Raw genomic sequence first — 20,270 nt, forward strand, 5'->3', positions numbered from 1 at the left:
TAATGTGAAAGAACTCATCATATTTCTGCTTTGGGCATGGAGTGCTCTCTTCTCAAAGTAGACCGAAAATAAATCTGCCTTTACTGTTAAAAATGATGCAAACACCATAGCTTCACCAGAATAGCCCCACTCAATTTTGCTCAGATTGTGTTGACTTGTGAGCAAGTTTTGTTACTTGTGCCCACTAACTGCTGAGTTAAACCATTGCAATGAATTTTACATTGGATTCATATAACCACCAGAAAGGGGAGCGTTTCATCTCATCAATCTCATGCCAGAGGTTAAAGGAGTGTAAAAATTAACCCCACTGACACACCAAATTCTGTTTCTTTACCAATGATAAAAACTATTTCACAAAGAACATACTAATTGACAATGTCAGGTGCAGACATTTAGAACATTGACCAGGTGTTCCATATCAGATTTTGATATGTGTACAAGACATTCAATATTGAATGTGAAACAAGATAACGCAAGAGTTCATTTGGAAAGTAATCAATGGTGATATGGTTAGATCTGTCCTGGGATACCCACACAGGTAAATGCCCTGCACCATCACGAACATGTTGCACAGTTGGTTGGTTGCTACTTTCACCATGTCTGGCCAAATAGAAGACTGCTTCCCAAGTGCAATAGGCACCTTTCAACCCAAAAGTGGCTTGCAATAAAATTATTATTCAAAAACACCTGAGAGTAGGCAATTCAGGCTTTAGTTTCCCCCCTATTCTTATAGGAAAGTAAATATTTTCACTAAACATTTTCTTTCGACAGAACAGCAGAGATGGAACTTTAGTATGTGGGAGAGTAATGCTATGAACTCACAATCCATGATACATCAGTGTGTCACTGTCATTGTGAAAGTACCTTTAAAAAAATGTGTTTATCAAATAGCTGCAGTGATGTCAGAGTGTGGGTGGAGCTGGGCTGTCTGTATGTTTTACTTTCGCTTTGGGCTGGCAGCTACAGGGTGTGTTTGGTTTTGTTTTGCAGATTGGGAGCTGCATCTAGAGAAACAAGGTGTAATTCTGATTTATTTCTGCATGAAAGGAATGTCTTCAAATCACTGCTAATTTAAAAGTGATAACTGCTCTCAGTAGAGAATTTAAATCTGATCTGTGTTAAAGAGGGTATTTGTCTTATGGATATTGTAAGGAAAGATTAAGGGTTACTTATAGAGTACTGTATTCTTTGGGGGAGTAGTTGAGTTGATAGTTGCTAAGATGTTTACTGTGTGTTTGTAAAAATGTTAACTGGATTCACAGAATAAACATTGTTTTTGTTTAAAAGTACTCTTAGTTCTCTGTTGCATCACACCTGCAAAGTGGGTCCTTGTACTCCCGATAACCAAAATCTATTTAAAGTTGTGGGTCAGGTGAACTCCATGATACACTTTGGGGTCTCTACACCCTGGCCCATAACAGTCACATGCATTGCAACACCAAATCTATCCTTTTGTGGCTGTATTTTAAGGAGGTCAATAATTTCCCATAGAATGGGAAGGGAAGAACCACATGAAGAGTGATCCTCGACCGTACTGAAAACAGCCACAACTGGGAATAATTTCTAATAATGACAAACTCTCAATAGTCAAAACGATTTAAAATGGGAAAGGAGGAGGAACATTCTGAAGTAATAATCTTTCCAAAATGTGATTCATGCCCAAGTATTTCAGAGAGAAATTCAAAAATGCTCAAGTTTTGCGGGTGTCCTCGATGGTCCACATTACAACACAATAAAATTTACTTCATTACCAAGACATGGAGCCATCAAGAATCCCCACCTCTGTGACTGAAGGGCTGTGAAGGTTGAAATTGGTCTAATTTCTGCCACAAATGCAGATAAAGGTTTTTGGATACTTGGAGTAAACCACATATTTTAATTCAAGAAGTGAGGAGGAGAAAGTGGTTCAGACCCAGTGCCTGAATAACTGACCTGATCTATTTTGAATTCTATACTTCCAACATCATTTCACCTGCAAAACACAGAACTAAAAGACTGATTTGCTCGTAAGCCATTTATAGCTCAAACAGATTGGAGATAGAATCCTCAATCCCTTTCTCTCCCCCTCTGTTCTCTTTAATGAACCCATTCCATTCTGAGTGTGTAGACTCTGGTGAGCTCTGTTGCAGAAAACATGTCATTGTGTAGATTCGCAGGAACAGAATGTAATACAACTGTTACTGATGGAGTCTTTGTAAAGCTGAATATATTAAATAAAATCAGCTTAGAGCGCGAAATGTATTTTGTGGCTTTCAAAACACACTTATTTGCAATTATATTCAAAAATGAACTTCTGTCCATTTTTAGCACAAACGTCATCGTCAAATTAATAAGCTTTTGCAATAGAAAAAAGTTTCAGAACCACGTACGTGATTTGTCTTGGATATAAAGCATGTGCTAGGACACCCTGGGCTAGGTTCCAACGTCTCTTGACCTGGAGGTGCAAACTATTTGAATTAACCAATAATTCTTAGTAAAATACCCAATTTTTTGGTCCTTGGCTGCCCAATAATTGCAGTCACCAGGTTTGTAAATTTAGCAAATAATGAAATCAGCATTAAAAGGAATGAAATGTTATGTCACAGACGTTTCATTAATATATAAATAAATCACAAACACATATCCATCCATCCATCCCCATTGTATTAATTCCCTTCTAAATCTCTACCGTGGTAACTAGGCAAATTTAGAGTACCCAATTTTTTTTTTCCAATTAAGGGGCAATTTGGTGTGGCCAATCCACCTACCCTGCACATCTTTGGGTTGTGGGGGTGAAACCCATGCAGACACGGGGAGAATGTGCAAACTCCACACGGATAGTGATCCAGGGCCGGGATTTGAACCCGGGTCATCAGCGCCGTAGTCCCAGTGCTAACCACTGCGCCACATGCCGCCTCAGGGTACTCTAAATTTAGAATTAATATAATTATAATTGTAGGTAGATGAGGAATGTATCAGCTGTGATAGAATGGCAGAGCAGTCTTGATGGGCCGAATGGCCTAATTCCACTCCTATCCCTTATGAACTTATCAGCCATGATCATAATGAATGGAGGAGCAGGTTTGAAGGGCCAAATGGCCTCCTCCTGGTTCTATTTTCTATGTATGCTTCTGTGTAAGAGGCACTATGGGCCTTTAAAAGGATGTGGGTTAATCAGCCGTTTGCGTGCTGTCACTTCAGTCATTGCTGTCCTAATCATGATTAGTTGATGAAATGCTATTATATTTTCCTTCAAAACAGGCATCCTCTGGGAAATATTTGCACCTGAAGTGAACGGCAATGAATTTACTACAATAGGCTGTGACAAATTACTTTTAGAAAAGTCCAAATCGCTTTTGTTACGCGAGGGAGATATTTGAAAATTGGGTCCAGAAATGAAACTCCAATGTAGCAGGCAACTTAGGGCTTAAACAGACTGAGGGGAAATACAAGTTGCTAGTACAGAGTCAGAGGGATATGCCCACACCTGGTCGAGTTACACTGTCCCAGTCAGACATAAACTCATTAATGGGAATACACAGGATAATGCAGATCCATTCCTGTCTGACCAGATATTAGCCCATTACAGAGTGTGATGGCCTCTTTGTCCGTCAATGGGAGGTTAGTTGCATATCAATAGCATGGCTCTTTTCTTCTGTATAAACTGGAATGGGCAATCAAACAGCCAAGATAATGCTGCTGGGTTCAAGCTGGAAACCCCAGCAGAGAGCCTTTGTTTGAGGGGCTGGGTGGAGCTTCGAAAGAGAGAACGAGCAAGCGAGCATGCTGTGTTGAACAGATACAGAGGTGAAGACTTTGGAAACCAACCGAGAGAAGTCATGAAAATTGCCACCGAGGCAGGCTTTGGAAAAGGGTTCTGAATGAATGTCCCCAACAGAAGAAAAATTCCTTTGTAAATGCAAGTATTGCCTTTGTCTGCTGATGTAAGTGGCTTGAGAGCTGCATGTTCTGTAAAGTGCTGTTTAATGGGAACTAGTGTGTTAAAGTTAATAAACTACATGTAATCTGCTATTGCTCGGGTTCACGTTTAAAAGTTCAAATATTGTTTCCTTTTGTTTTAATAAAGTTTGTTTCTAAAATAACCAAGCCCTATTTCTTATATTATCACTGCCAGAATGAATCGATCTTTCTGCACCGTCTTAAAACTTGAAAACGTTATGGCTCTGGTTCAGTCTCTCAGCCATTGCTGAGAGCTGACCTGGCGCCAGTAACACTCTCTTCTTCTAATTTGCTGACTTCTTTCCTATCTTTGGAAGAATGACTTGCCATCTGTTCAGGGTCAATTAGTGACAGGTCTATTTGGCAACAGTTGTTTATCGTTTCTTCAAAGTCAGAATCCCAATCGGATTCAGAACACTTGGCTGAATCTGCATCACTGTTATTACTATTAGACTCTCTCTCTTTTGCTTTTCCGGGCTCTTTAATGCTTTTCCCTCTCTCTCTCTCATACCAACCTCACCATTTCAATTTCCATTTGAAAGGCTTTTCTTTTTTGCTGCATCTTCATTTCTTTTTCTTGCATCTCTAATTGTTTCTTTTGTAACTAGATTTTAGCTAATTCTGATTGTTGCCATGACCCAGGCTGTATTGATGGTACTTCTTTCAAATTTAAATGCTGAGCAATCACTTCAGTTATCTCTACCTTTCTAACTTTAGCTGGTACCTCTATTTTTAATTCACCTGCCAATTTGACTGGCTTGTCTTTCCAAAGCCCTTGTAAATAAATCAAAGACAAGTTACCAATCTGAAGAAAAGTTTTGCAGCTTCCAGAACCTTATATTGCTACAAACCTGGTGTGTTTTTAATTTATACTGGAACCCAAACTTCGCCATCCACTCTTCCAAAGATCCCAGAGCCGAGTCCCAAAATTCTGCTACGGCGCCCTGGGCTAGGGTGTGGTCAATTCCAGCCCTCTTGACCCAGAGTCGCAACACAAGTGAATTAACCATTAATTCTTAGAAAAATACCAAATTCTTTGGCCCTTGGCTGTCCAACAATTACAGTCACCAGGTTTGTAAATATAAACACAATTACTTTTAATTTATAACAAGAACCATAATGAAATATGCAGCAAATACAACTGGTTAACTACTTTCTAATTTCTAATCCCCCACTTCAACATGCCCCCCACCCTCCACACACACACACACACGACAAACTAACACAGAGTGGAAGAGAGGGGAGGAAATAATAAAAGAAAAAAGTAAGTGGTGTGATTCTCCGTTAGCCGATGTCAATCGTGGCAGGCAGCGGTTTAACGACAAACCGTGAAAACATCACCTCGAAAACGGAGCCCATGCGATGCACGCAGTGCATACTTTAAACACCATTTGCATAGCATTAGGGGGCCCACCCACGATTCTCCGCCTCCGACAGTCCGAGGTACTCTCAAACATCGTGAACCTGGCGTGGTGGCTGCTGAGAGAGAGAGAGAGAGAGAGAGAGAGACAGTGCCCAGCACCGCCATACTTCGCCGACAGTCGTGCCGCTGGCCGGGGAGTTTCTGCCAGGACAGGAGGGAATAGCGGGGGGTGGCCAGGAGTTGGGCTGTGGGGAAGGGGTGGACGGGTACACAACACTATTACCGCAGCCGGCAAGGCAGCCAAGCAGCTGTGCACGCCGCTGACTGCTCGCTGTGAACCTGGTGCCCTGGGACGTATGGGTGACCTCCCCTGTCACCCCCCCGTGGGTGCCCTCTGGCCCCACCCGACCCATCAGCTGTATGGGTGCTCCAGCACAACCTGCCCCATCTTTTCAGCTTCAATCAGTGTGTGTGGAGGGGGGTGTATTGTTTAAGCGCGGCTGCAGCTTGTCAGCCCTGCGAGTGTCCATCACGGACACGTTGAATCCCGTACTGCTTTTCAAGGGATTTGATGGTGTTCCACGTGGCACCAGTGTTAGCCCCTCACACCCGGTAGAGGAATCAGTGCAGGTGTGGCGCCGATTTTCCTGTAATAAAGGTCCACGGATTCTCCATTAGCGTCAACACTTAGTCAGAGAAACGGAAAATCCAGCTAAAGATTCTTTGTTTCAGATGGTTGTTTCCAGCACACTGTCCTTCAAACCAGGCTATCAGGTAAATATTTATGCTTTCCTGTCTATAATGGGTTTCACTGTAGATTCATTCAGGTCTCTGCAGTTTCAGAAATACAGCCGCTTTTCTGGAGAAGACACGGGAGGGAGAGCAGGTCTTTTCCCCGGAGTGTCCAGGGACCCGACTTTGCTTTCCTTAGGTCTCTGAAAATCATCCCACTCAGGCAGGACCCAATCACCCACCACCTGTTACCAGGCAGAATATGGCCTTCTGGCCAATTCATTTACCACCTGCCACCCAATCGAATCGAGTCCCACCTCACCCATTGCTTGAAAATTAGCAGCATAAACTATGTTGCAACTTTTTGAATTCCTCATTCTCTGCTGCTTGACTTAAAGACACATAGAACATAGAACAATACAGCGCAGTACAGGCCCTTCGGCCCACGATGTTGCACCGAAACAAAAGCCATCTAACCTACACTAACCACATGTCCATTAAGCATCCATGGATCAAATAAATAAATAATAAATAAATAACCTTTATTGTCACAAGTAGGCTTACATTAACACTTCAATAAAGTTACTGTGAAAAGCCCCTAGTCGCCACATTCCGGCGCCTGTTCGGGTACACAGAGGGAGATTTCAGAATTCTCAGCTGATACAGGAATTGAACCCACGCTGCTGGCCTTGTTCTGCATCACAACCCAGCTGTCTAGCCCACTGAGCTAAATGTGCCTTGATAAAAGCAAAAAATAAAGAAAGGGGAATAAAGAAATCAACAGGCTGGACCCTGACACATAAGATATGCTGTATCAGTCGTCTTTTCAAAGCATACAATAATTAAGAACTTGCATTTGCTTAATATTCAAAAATAAAAGGAAATTTTGTTGAAGGTTAGGAAAAATTCATACTTGGTGTTATCTGCCACTTCAATCTGTGCCGGCGCTGTGATGGGTGAATTGGAGTGTCCGGCTGTGGGGTCATCTGTGTTAAGCTCTCCATTTGTTGAACTCACCACCTTAAAAAAGAATACAGAAAATAATTTGAATAATTGTGTAATTTCCTACTACTTATTATGTACCATGTCCTGTATATTCAAAGAATCGAGAAACAAAGTCCTGCAAGTGATGAGTCTAAATCACCCAAAGTTACGATTCTAATACCCAAGAGACGGACAAATGAAATTTAAAACAGAAACTGCAATTCCAGCAAAACAATCAGAAGCGCCCATTGTTAGTAACAATCTGAGATCAGGTGGAAGTGTTGCAAAAATAATCACCATTAGTCAACTCTCAGTATTTAACAAACGCAGCGCAAAGATCAGCAAAGAATGTTTAAAAGCTACACAGTAGCGATGAACATTTCATGGATAGATGTCTTTTTACATTGATGGCATATCTATTTATGATATATCCATTTCTGATACAAGCATATACAAAGAAAATATAACTTCAAATCGTCACAACAATGTTTCCTGCCTTCAAATCTTTAAAAAAAAACACATTTTTTTTATTGCTGCCTGCAAATCTTGATGCGTCAAATTCCTGATCTGAACTCTGTTGTTGTGAAGAATCACTTGGTGAAGACCAGAAAACCTCTAGCGATGGAGGAGGAATTCGGAGTAGTCAGCAGATTTGAGCCAGCTGGTAGTTTTTTAATACAAGAGAGGATGCCGAACAACAGTAACTCCAGAGGCTAGAAGGAGACAAAAAACAGGAGAAACAAGCGACCGTGACAGCAGATGCACCAGACGAGAAAATATCACAGGCCATAGACGAGTCGTTACTGAGAACCGGTATGGGGAGGTCTTACCTTCCACACTCTGAGAGGCGCTGAAGGCTGTAATCAGGGGTGAATTTATTGCTTACAAAGCACAAAGAGATGGGGAAGAGAGGGTGGCAAGGCAACAGATAGTCGACTCCATACTGGAGGTAGATCGGAGATACTCCAAGGCTCCGACCTCGGAAGAAGCTACAAATGGTCTTTGACCTGCTCTCCTTGAGGAACGCAGTGCACCAACTGCGCCAGGCACAGGAGACCCTGTACAAACGCGGAGACAAGGCTAGCCGCCCTGCTAGCTCGCCAGCTGAGAAAGCAGGTAGCCACGAGGGAAATGGCCAGATTAGAGACAGCAGAGGCAAACTTGTAACGAAGCGGAAAAGGCCAGCGAGGCATTCAAGACCTATCGGGGGCTCTACACCTCCGGCAGGGGACTTGGGGGTGAAGCGGTTCCTCGATGGATTGGACATACCAGTTGTAGGGGAGCATAGGAAACCCAGGGTTGGAAGCACCACTAGAACTGGGAGAAGTCATGGACAACATCGACTCCCATGCGGTGGAGAAGACACCAGGACCAGATGGATTCCCGGCGGGCTTCTACAAAGAATTTGTGGCAGCACTAGCCCTGCACTTTCTGGAGATGCTCACAGAGTCACTGGCGAGGGGCACCCTGTCACCTACGCTAGCACAAGCATCAATCTTGCTGAATATACTGGCCAAGATCCTAGTCAAGCGACTGGAGAACTGCGCTCCAGAGGTGTTAATAGAAGACCAGATGGGCTTTGTTAAGGGTAGATTGTTAACATCGAACATCAGGCATCTGCTAAACATGCTATTGACCCCACCCAGGGAGAGGACACCAGAGTGCTGGACGCAGAAAAGGCCTTTGACAGTCGAATGGAGGTAACTCAGGGGTACTGGGCTTGGAAAGGGGTTCACTGCCTGGGTGAAACTCCTGTACAGCACTCCGATGGCGAGCGCATGGGCGAACACCACCAGCTCTAAGTACTTCCAGCTGCACAGAGGCACAAGGTAGGGATGCCCGTTGCTGTTCGCCCTAGCGATCAAACCACTAGTGATCGCGCGGATGGCGGCAAATTATTGGAAAGGGACCTGGAAAAGGGAGCCCAGCGGTGATAGGTCGTGGAATCAACTACGACAGTACATTGGTCTAACCGAGATGTCCATTAAGGCCCCCATCTGCAACACCCACAGGTTTGCACCAGTCAAAATGGACACCACCTTCAAAAGGTGGAGACAGGATGGGGGTTAATTGACAGTCAGGGACTTCTCCACAGACAGCAGGCTGGCAACACTAGAGGAACTAACAGTTCCAACTGACCAGGGGAAACAAGATAAGATACAGATACCCTAGGGTGGGGAAACTGCAGGCACCTGTACAGGCGACTACTGGAAAGGGCACACTCCCCACTGGATGACACAAGTGAAAAATGGGAGGAGGATCTGGGTTTGAAATAGGGTGGCGACTCAGGAGCGAAGCACTGCACAGGGTCAACTCCACCTCCACTTGCGCGAGGCTAAGCCTAATGCAGCTGAAAGTGGCGCACAGAAATCACTTAACCACCCGAATGAGTAGGTTCTTCCCGGAGGTGGAGGACAAATGCGAACGGTGCCAAGGAGGCCCGGCCAACCACAGCCACATGTTCTGGTCATGCCCCGACTTGTCGTGTTCTGGACAGCCTTCTTCAAGGCGACATCCAAACTGTTGGCGATGAGGGTGGAGCCGTGCCCAAGTGTGGGAGTTTGCGGGGTATCAGAGCAGCCAGAATTCTTTGAGGAGGAGTGCTGACGCCTTTGCCTCTCCGATCGCCCGCTGGAGAATCCTGCTCGGCTGACGATCAGCAGCACCACCCAAAGCTGCAGACTGGCTGTCCGACCTGTCGGAATTTCTCCAACTGGAGAAAAGCAAATCTGGGTGTTGGAAGAGGGCTTCTACAAAACGTGGAAGCCATTCACCAATTTGTTCCAAAACCTGTTTGGAGCCAACATCCAATAAGCCAGAGGAGGGCATCTATAGAAGAACCGTAGACACAAACAAAAATAAAGGGGGGGGCGGAAGGAAACAAAGAGGCACAGAACCCAACTGTACCAACCACATAACAGTATACAGAGCACCACACCACCCAAACAGGTCCGGGGAGGGAGACCCAATCAATGAAGACAGTAAGCCAGACAACAACGAGGGGAGGGGGCCAGAAGGAAAGGGGGAAGTTGGGAGCAGGAGATCTAACCAGAACTAGGCACCTGCTGAAAAACATAAAATTGTAACTGATGTATATAGCGAATGGTAACCAATGTATGTCGTTCCTGTGTGTTTTCACATTCATCTTCGCTTTGTATAAAAAGAAAAACCCCAAGAAAAACATTAAAAAAGAATAAAATATTTGTGACACCATTAGCAATTCTTAATCAGGCAGATTTAAGTTATTTGGGGGTGCCTGGTTTATTCAATAAAATTTGAAAAGGGAGGCCAATTTCCAGATTCTTCCCATTTAGCTCCAGATAATCTGGGTAATCAAATTCCCAATATATCGCTGGTCTTGGTTAGATCATTAGCAGAAAGCTCATCAGTGCTGGAAAACTGGACTGCTTTAGCTCTAGCAGACTTTGGTTGACAACCTATGCTTAGGTTCTCTTGGATTAGAACAGTTAGTTGCATCTCCATCTGCAGAGCTGGTGTGATGCACACATGCAATGAGAAACTTTTCTGAAATGAATTTCTTGGTAGTTTCATTTTTAAACTTCAGCGCAACGTTAGGTTTCATGCATGCCAAACATCAGCTCGATTAAAAAAGAATTTCCTTTTAATATTAGCCTTTCCTCATGGTTTTGAAGTGAGAATTTTTAATTCATTGAGGAAATCTGTGGGCATTTAGCTGACTATAGGGAGAAAATCACAGCTGTACTGCGGGAGGACGCCTCAGAGGGCAGTGAGGCTATATGGGTAGAGATCAGGAATAAGAAGGGTGCAGTCACAATGTTGGGGGTTTACTACAGGCCTCCCAACAGCCAGCGGGAAATAGAGGAGCAGTTAGGTAGACAGATTTTGAAAAAGAGTAAAAACAACAGGGTTGTTGTGATGGGAGACTTCAACTTCCCCAATATTGACTGGGACTCACTTAGTGCCAGGGGCTTAGACGGGGCAGAGTTTGTAAGGAGCATCCAGGAGGGCTTCTTAAAACAATATGTAGACAGTCCAACTAGGGAAGGGGCGGTACTGGACCTGGTATTGGGGAATGAGCCCGGCCAGGTGGTAGAAGTTTACGTAGGGGTGCATTTCGGGAACAGTGACCACAATTCAGTAAGTTTTAAAGTGCTGATGGACAAGGATAAGAGTGGTCCTAGGGTGGATATGCTAAATTGGGGGAAGGCTAATTATAACAATATTAGGCGGGAACTGAAGAACCTAGATTGGGGGTGGATGTTTGTGGGTAAATCAACATCTGACATGTGGGAGGTTTTCAAGTGCCAGTTGAAAGGAATTTAGGACCGGCATGTTCCTGTAAGGAAGAAGGATAAATACGACAAATTTCGGGAATCTTGGATAACGAGAGATATTGTCGGCTTCGTCAAAAAGAAAAAGGAGGCATTTGTCAGGGCTAAAAGGCTGGGAACAGACGAAGCCTGTGTGGAATATAAGGAAAGTAGGAAATGAACTTAAGCAAGGAGTCAGGAGGGCTAGAAGGGGTCACGAAAAGTAATTGGCAAATAGGGTTAAGGAAAATCCCAAGGCTTTTTACACGTACATAAAAAGCAAGAGGGTAGCCAGGGAAAGGGTTGGCGCACTGAAGGATAGGCAAGGGAATCTATGTGTGGAGCCAGAGGAATGGGCGAGGTACTAAATGAATACTTTGCATCAGTATTCACCAAAGAGAAGGAATTGGTAGATGTTGAGTCTGGAGAAGGGTGTGTAGATAGCCTGGGTCACATTGAGATCCAAAAAGATGAGGTGTTGGGCGTCTTGAAAAATATTAAGGTAGATAAGTCCCCAGGGCCTGATGGGATCTACCCCAGAATACTGAAGGAGGCTGGAGAGGAAATTGCTGAGGCCTTGACAGAAATCTTTGGATCCTCACTGTCTTCAGGTGATGTCCCGGAGGACTGGAGAATAGACAATGTTGCTCCTTTGTTTAAGAAGGGTAGCAAGGATAATCCAGGGAATTACAGGCCGGTGAGCCTTACGTCAGTGGTAGGGAAATTACTGGAGAGAATTGTTCGAGACAGGATCTACTCCCATTTGGAAGCAAATGGACATATTAGTGAGAGGCAGCATGGTTTTGTGAAGGGAAGGTTGTGTCTCATTAACTTGATAAGAGTTTTTCGAAGAGGTCACAAAGATGATTGATGCAGGTAGGGCAGTGGATGCTGTCTATATGGACTTCAGTAAGGCCTTTGACAAGGTCCCTCATCATAGAATTTACAGTGCAGAAGGAGGCCATTCGGCCCATCGAGTCCGCACCCAAGGTCAACACCTCCACCCTATCCCCATAACCCAGTAACCCCACCCAACACTAAGGGCAATTTTGGACACTAAGGGCAATTTATCATGGCAAATCCACCTAACCTGCACATCTTTGGACTGTGGGAGGAAACCGGAGCACCCGGAGGAAACCCACGCACACACGGGGAGGATGTGCAGACTCCGCACAGACAGTGCCCCAAGCCGAAATCGAACCCGGGACCCTGGAGCTGTGAAGCAATTGTGCTATCCACAATGCTACCGTGCTGCCCAATGGTAGACTGGTACAAAAGGTGAAGTCACACGGAATCAGGGGTGAGCTGGCAAGGTGGATACAGAACTGGTTAGGTCATAGAGGGCAGAGAGTAGCAATGGAAGGGTGCTTTTCTGATTGGAGGACTGTGACTAGTGGTGTTCCGCAGGGATCAGTGCTGGCACCTTTGCTGTTTCTAGTATATATAAATGATTTGGAGGAAAATGTAACTGGTCTGATTAGTAAGTTTGCAGACGACACAAAGGTTGGTGGAATTGCGTATAGCGATGAGGACTGTCAGAGGATACAGCAGGATTTAGATCGTTTGGAGACTTGGGTGGAGAGATAGCAGATGGAGTTTAATCCGGACAAATGTGAGGTAATGCATTTTGGAAGGTCTAATGCAGGGAGGGAATATACAGTGAATGGTAGAGCCCTCAAGAGTATTGAAAGTCAGAGAGATCTAGGTGTACAGGTCCACAGGTCACTGAAAGGGGCAACACAGGTGGAGAAGGTAGTCAAGAAGGCATACGGCATGCTTGCCTTCATTGGCCGGGGCATTGAGTATAAGAATTGGCAAGTCATGTTGCAGCTGTATAGAACCTTAGTTAGGCCACACTTGGAGTATAGTGTTCAATTCTGGTCGCCACACTACCAGAAGGACGTGGAGGCTTTAGAGAGGGTGCAGAAGAGATTTACCAGGATGTTGCCTGGTATGGAGGGCATTAGCTATGAGGAGCGGTTGAATAAACTCGGTTTGTTCTCACTGGAACGACGGAGGCTGAGGGGGCGACCTGATAGAGGTCTACAAAATTATGAGGGGCATAGACAGAGTGGATAGTCAGAGGCTTTTCCTCAGGGTAGAGGGGTCAATTACTAGGGGGCATAGGTTTAAGGTGCGAGGGGCAAGGTTTAGAGTAGATGTACGAGGCAAGTTTTTTTTACACAGAGGGTAGTGGGTGCCTGGAACACGCTGCCGGAAGAGGCGGTGGAAGCAGGAACGATAGTGACATTTAAGGGGCATCTTGACAAATACATGAATAGGATGGGAATAGAGGGATACGGACCCAGGAAGTGTGGAAGATTGTAGTTTAGTCAGGCAGCATGGTCAGCACGGGCTTGGAGGGCCGAAGGGCCTGGTCCTGTGCTGTACATGTCTTTGTTCTTTGTTCTATACCAATGGCATCAAATAAACTGCTCCATCCATTCACACACTCAAGAATCCAGTTATTTTATAATAATCGCTTATTGTCACAAGTAGGCTTCAATAAAGTTAGTGAAAAGCCCCTAGTCTCCACATTCCGGCGCCTGTTTGGAATTGAACCCGCGCTGATGCCTTGTTCTGCATTGGAAACCAGCTATTTAGCTCAGTGTGCTAAACCAGCCCCTGCATTTGCTTTGTATGCAATTGCTTTAAGTGTCAAATTAAATTGTGGAAGTCTTTTTGGTGCTCGGGAAGTTCAGTCACTAAGTTCGGGATACTTTGCATGCAATAGTAAAATGTGAGAGTACTTGTGCACTTTTAGGCTATAAGGCATAGGAGCAGAATTAGGCCACTTGGCCCATCGAGTCTGCTTCGCCATTCAATCATGGCTGATATTTTTCTCATCCTTATTCGCCAACTCATAACCTCTGATCCCCTTATCAATCAAGAACTTACCCATGTCTGTCTTAAAGACACTCAGTGATTTGGCCTCCACAGCCTTCTGCAGCAAAGTGTTCCACCGATTCACCACCCTCTGGCTGAAGAAATTCCTCACCTCAGTTTTAAAGTATCGTCCCTTCAGTCTGAGGCTGTGCCTTCTGGTTCTAGTTTCTCCGACTAGTGGAAATACCTTCGCCACGTCCACTCTATCCAGTCCTCTCAGTATTCTGAGAGTTTCAATAAGATTCCCCTCATCCTTCTAAACTCCATCCAGTACAGACGCAGAGTCCTCAGCCGCTCCTCATATGACAAGCCCTTCATTCCAGGGATCATTCTTGTGAACCTCCCCTCTGGACGGACCCACTCCAAGGCCAGAACATCCTTCCTTAGAAACACGGCTCAAATGAATGTTAACATTGTATTTGCCTTCCTAACTGGCAACTAAACCTGCATGTTAACCGAATCCTGAACTAGGACTCCTAAATACCTTTGTGTTTCAGATTCCCGAAGCCTTTCCCCATTTAGAAACTAGTCTACGCCTCCATTCTTCCTACCAAAGTGCCTAACCTCACACTTTTCCACATTGTATTCCATTTGTCACTTCTTTGCCCACTATCCTAGCCTATCCAAGTCCTTCTGCAGGATCCCCGCTTCCTCAACACAACCTGTCCCTCTACATATCTTTGTATCATCTGCAAACTTGGCAATAATGCTCTGAGTTCCATCTTCTGTATATCGTAAACAGATGTGGTCCCAACACTGGCCCCTGCGGAACACCACTCGTCACCGGCTGCCGTCATGAAAATGACCCCTTTATCCCCATCCTCTGCCTTCTGTCAGTCAGCCAATACTCTATCCATGCCAGGATCTTACCTTAACACCATGGGCTCTTATCTTATTCAGCAGCCTCCCATGCGACATCTTGTTAAAAGCCTGCTGGAAATCCAAACTTATCACATTCATCAGCTCTCCTTTGTCTAACTTCCTCAAAGAATTCGAACAGATTTGAAAGGCACGATCTTCCCTTGAAGAAGCTGTGCAGACTCAGCCCTATTTTACCATGCACTTCCAAGTATCCTGCAATCTCATCCTTAATAATGGGCTCTTAACGACCGAAAGAGAAAATGCTGGAAAATCCAGCTTTGAAAAAGGGTCACCTGGACTAGAAACGTTCGCTCTTTTCTCTCTCTGCCAGACCTGCTGAGATTTTCCAGCATTTTCTCTTTTGATTTCAGATTCCAGCATTCGCAGTAATGTGCTTTTAACTTACCGACCGAAGTCAGACTAGGACCTACAATTTCCCAACTTCTGCCTCCCTCCCTTCTTAAACAGGGCGTTACATTAGTCATTTTCCAGTCCTCTGGGACTCTCCTGACTCCAGTGATTTCTGAAAGATCACCACCAATGCCTCCACAATCTCCTCAGCTATCTCTTTTAGACCCTGGGGTGTAGTCCATCTGGTCCAGGTGATTTATCCACCTTCAGACCTTACAGCTTCTCCAGCACCTCCTTGTTGGTGATGGCCACGTCACTCACTCTGACTCCTTGAAGTTCTGGTATGTCACTGGTGTCTTCCACTGTGAAGACTGATGCAAAGTAACTACTCAGTTCCTTGGCCATATCTTTGTTCCCTATTACTACTTTTCCAGCCTCATTTTTCCAGTGGTCCAATGACCATTCTTGCCTCTCTCTCAACTTTTATATATCAAAAAACTCTTGAAATCGTCTTTTATATTACTGGTTAGCTTACACTCATATTTCATCTTTCCACCCCTTATTACTTTTTTTTTTTTAGTTGTCCTCTGCTTGCTTTTAAAAGCTTCCCACTAATGCTTGCCACATTGTATGCTTTTTCTTTTACGCTGTCCTTGATTTCTCTTGTCAGCCATGGTTGCGTCGTGCTCCCCTAAGCATGTTTTTTCCTCCTTGGGATGAATTTCTGTTGTGTCTCCTGAATAACCCCCAAAAACTCCTGCCAGTGCTGTTCCACCATCTTCCCTTGGAAGGCTCCCCTTCCAATCAACTCTGGCCAGCTCCTCCCTCATGTCTTTGTAGTTACTTTTATTCAATTGTAACACCGTTACATCTGATTCCACCTTCTCCCTCTCAATTGGCAAGGTGAATTCTATCATATTGTGGTCACTGCCCCTCATGGGTTCCTTCACCTCAGGGAAATCCTCACTAGCTACAGGTGAGGTCCCAGAGGGCTGGAGAACAGCTAATGTTGTTCCTTTGTTTAAGAAGGGTAACAGGGATAATCCAGGAAAATATAGGCTGGTGAGCCTTACGTCAGTGGTAGGGAAATTATTTGAGAAGGCTCTTTGAGACAGGATTTACTCCCATTTGGAAGAAAATGGGCTTATTAGCGAGAGACAGCATGGTTTTGTGAAGATGAGGTTGTGTCTCACTAGCTTGATCGAGTTTTACGTGGAAGTGCTGAAGAGATTGAAGGCAGGGCAGTGGATGTAGTCTACATGGAGTTTAGTAAGGCCTTTGACAAGGTCCCTCATGGCAGACTGGTGCAGAAGGTGAAGTCACATGGGATCAGAGGTGAGCTGGCAAGATGGATACAGAACTTGCTCGGTCATAGAAGAGACAGGGTAGCAGTGGAAGGGTGCTTTTCTGAATGAAAGGCTGTGACTCGTAGTGTTCCGCAGGGATCAGTGCTGGGACCTTTGTTGTTTGTAGTCTACATTTAGGACAGAGGTGAGGAGACATTTCTTCACGCAGAGAGTGGTGAGCCTGTGGAATTCATTACCACAGGAAGTAGTTGAGTCAAAATATTGTATGGTATCAAGAAGCAGTTAGATATAGCACTTAGGGCAAAGGGGATCAAAGAATATGGGGGAAAGTGGGATTAGGCTATTGAGTTGGATGATCAGCCATAGGGTAGCAGTGGAAGGGTGCGTTTCTGATTGGAGGGCTGTGACTCGTGGTGTTCCGCAGGGAACAGTGCTGGGACCTTTGCTATTTGTTATATATATATATAAAAATGATTTGGTGGAAAATGTATCCGGTCTGATTAGTAAGTTTGCGGACATCACAAAGGTTGGTGGAATTGTGGATAGTGATGAGGACTGTCAAGAGGATACAGCAGGATATAGAGCGATTGGAGACTTGGGCGGAGAGATGGCAGATGGAGTTTAATCCAGACAAATGAGGTATTGGAAAGTCTAATAAAGGTAGGAAATATACAGTAAACAGCAGAACCCTCAAGAGTATCAACAGGCAGAGAGATCTGAGTGTACAGGTCCACAGATCACTGAAAGTGGCAATGTAGGTGGAGAAGGTAGACCAGAAGGCATACGGCATGCTTGCCTTCATTGGCCGGGGCATTAAGTATAAAAATTGGAAAGTCATGCTGCAGCTGTACAGAACCTTAGTTAGGCCACACTTGGAATAGAGTGTTTCATTCTTGTCACACTGCGAGAAGCATGTGGAGGTTTTGTAGAGGGTACAGAAGAGATTTACCAGGATGTTGCCTGATATGGAGGGCATTAGCTATGAGGAGCGGTTGGAGAAACTTGGTTTGTTCTCACTGGAACGACGGAGGTTGAGGGGCGACCTGATGGAAGTCTTCAAGATTATGAGAGGCACATACAGAGTGGATACTTTTTCCCAGGGTGGAAGAGTCAATTACTACGGGGCATAGGTTTAAGGTGCAAGGGGCAAAGTTTAGAGGAGATAATAATCTTTATTAGTGTCACAAGTAGGCTTACATTAATGCTGCAATTAAGTTACTGTGAAAAATCCTGTGTGAGGGACTTTTTTTTAATATATGGAGGGTAGTGGGAGCCTGGAACTCGCTGCCGGAGGTGGTGGTGGAAGCAGGGACGATAGTGACGTTTAAGGGGCATCTTGACAAATATACAAATAGGATGGGAATAGAGGGATACGGACCCCGGAAGTGTAAAAGGTTTTAGGTTAGACGGGCTGCATAGTCAGTGAAGGCTTAGAGGGTCGAAGGGCCTGTTCTGTGCTGTACATTTCTTTGTTCTTTAGTTCTCTAATCAAGTCATTACACATCACCAAATCCAGAATTGCCTGTTCCCTAGTGGGCTCTACCTCAAGCTGCTCCACAAAACTATCTCATAGGCATTCCACAAATTTCTTTCCTTGGGATCCGCTACCAACCTGATTTTCCCAGTCCACCTGCTTATTGAAGTCCCCCGTGATTATTGTAATATTGCCTTTTTTACATGCCTTTTCTATCTCCTGATTTATTTTCTGTCCCACATCCTGACGACTGCTAGGGGCCTGTACCTAACTCCCATCAGGGTCTTTTTTTCTTTGCCATTCCACAACTTTACCCACACAGAATCTACGCCGGAGACCCTATATCGCTTCTTGCTATTGATTTAACTTCATTCCTTCTGAACAATGTAACCCCCTCCCCCTTTGCCCATCTGCCTGTCCTTTCGATAGGACACATATCCTTGGATATTTAGATCCCAGCCCTGATCCCCTTGTAGCCACGCCTCTGTGATGCCCACAACATCGTACCAGCCAATTTCAATGTGTGTAACAAGCTCATTTACCTTGTTTCGTGTACTGTGCGCATTTAGGTACAACACCCGTAGTCCTGCCTTGACTGCCCTCCCACTATTTAGTTTAAAGCCCTATCTACGGCCCTAGTTATGCGGTTCAGGTGGTGGCATAGTGGTATTGTCGCTGGACTAGCAATCCAGAAACCCAGGGTAATGAACTGGGGACCCGGGTTCAAATCCCACCGCGGCAGATGATGGAATTTAAACTCAATAAAATATCTGGAATTAAAAGTCTAATGATGACCATTAAGCATTGTCGGAAAAACCCATCTGGTTCACTAATGTCCTTGCGAGAAGGAAATGTGCCGTCCTTACCCGGTCTGGTATACACGTGACTCCAGACCCTCAGTTAAGAGGTGACTCTTAACTGCCCCTCAAGGGCAATTAGGGATGGGCAATAAACGCTGGCACAGCGACGTCCATGTCCCATGAAAGAATTTTAAACATGAATTTGCCAGGACTCTGGTCCCAGCATGATTCAGGCCAACACCATCCCACAGTCGATTGCTGTCTCATCCTTCCTAAAGTGAGATACCCAAAATCAACCAAAACTACTATTTATACACAGGAGCATTGTAGGACATTGTGCCCCTGGAAGGATAAGTCAGCAATTGAGAGAATGCTGAAAGATTTGCACAAATGGTTTCAGATGAGAGACTTCAGTCATGTGAATAGATCAATGAAGCTAGGGGCAGCATGGCAGCATAGTGGCTAGCACAGTTGCTTCACAGCTCCAGGGCCCCAGGTTCAATTCCCAGCTGGGTCACTGTCTGTGCGGAGTCTGCACTTTCTCCCCGTGTCTGCGTGGGTTTCCTCCGGGTGCTCCGGTTTCCTCCCACAGTCCAAACACGTGCGGGTTAGGTGGATTGGCCATACTAAATTGCCCTTAATGTCCAAAAAATATTAAGTGGGGGTGACTGGGTTACGGGGATAGGGTAGATCTGTGGGCTTCTTTAGGGTGCACTTTGTAAGGGCTGGTGCAGGTTCGATGGGCCTCCTTCTGCACTGTAAATTCAATGATTTTATTATTAAGAGAAGGTCCAGAAGAGATTTTATAGAGGTGTTCAAAATCATAAGGGACCTGCACAGAGTAGATCCAGTGAAACTGGTTCCATTGGGTGTAAGAGTCAAGAACCAGGGGATACAAAATCGAAGTGTTTGGTAAAAGCAGAGGCAGTTTGGAACAGCGCCCTCCTTCCCCAGTACTGGTGCCAATGCCCCTCCCAGAAGAATAACAGAAATTTCACCACATAGGAGTTTGCAAAGAAACACTTCAGCACAATTGTGGAAACACATTTCAACAGGTGTGGTTAGTTTGTTGACTGTGCCGGGTGCATAGCAGGTGGAAGCACAATTCAGTCAGTTGTAGCAATTTTCCTCAGAGAAAGTGCTTTCCAACTGAGAAAGAAGGTGATTTTCAGGAGTTTCGAGCATCTTTTGAGACGGCAGAGGGAGATCTGAAAAGTCATCTGACAAAAAGAGAGATTGCCCTGGTATTTTGTAGGTTTATAAAACAAACATTTTGGAAAA

At 44.8% G+C, this 20,270-nt stretch overlaps 1 protein-coding gene across 4 annotated transcripts in view; it reads right to left on the bottom strand.

The window, feature by feature from the left end:
• Positions 1-20,270, bottom strand: part of LOC140394882 (casein kinase I) — a 151,887-nt gene that overhangs the window by 4,726 nt on the left and 126,891 nt on the right. For all 4 annotated transcript variants that reach the window (XM_072482035.1, XM_072482033.1, XM_072482034.1 and 1 more), the window contains one exon: positions 6,948-7,054. In XM_072482035.1, coding sequence (XP_072338136.1) covers positions 6,948-7,054 — 107 coding nt within the window. The remainder of the gene's footprint in view (positions 1-6,947; positions 7,055-20,270) is intronic.

The sequence above is a fragment of the Scyliorhinus torazame genome, chromosome 18 (genome assembly GCF_047496885.1).
Source record: "Scyliorhinus torazame isolate Kashiwa2021f chromosome 18, sScyTor2.1, whole genome shotgun sequence".
Lineage (NCBI taxonomy): Eukaryota > Metazoa > Chordata > Chondrichthyes > Carcharhiniformes > Scyliorhinidae > Scyliorhinus > Scyliorhinus torazame.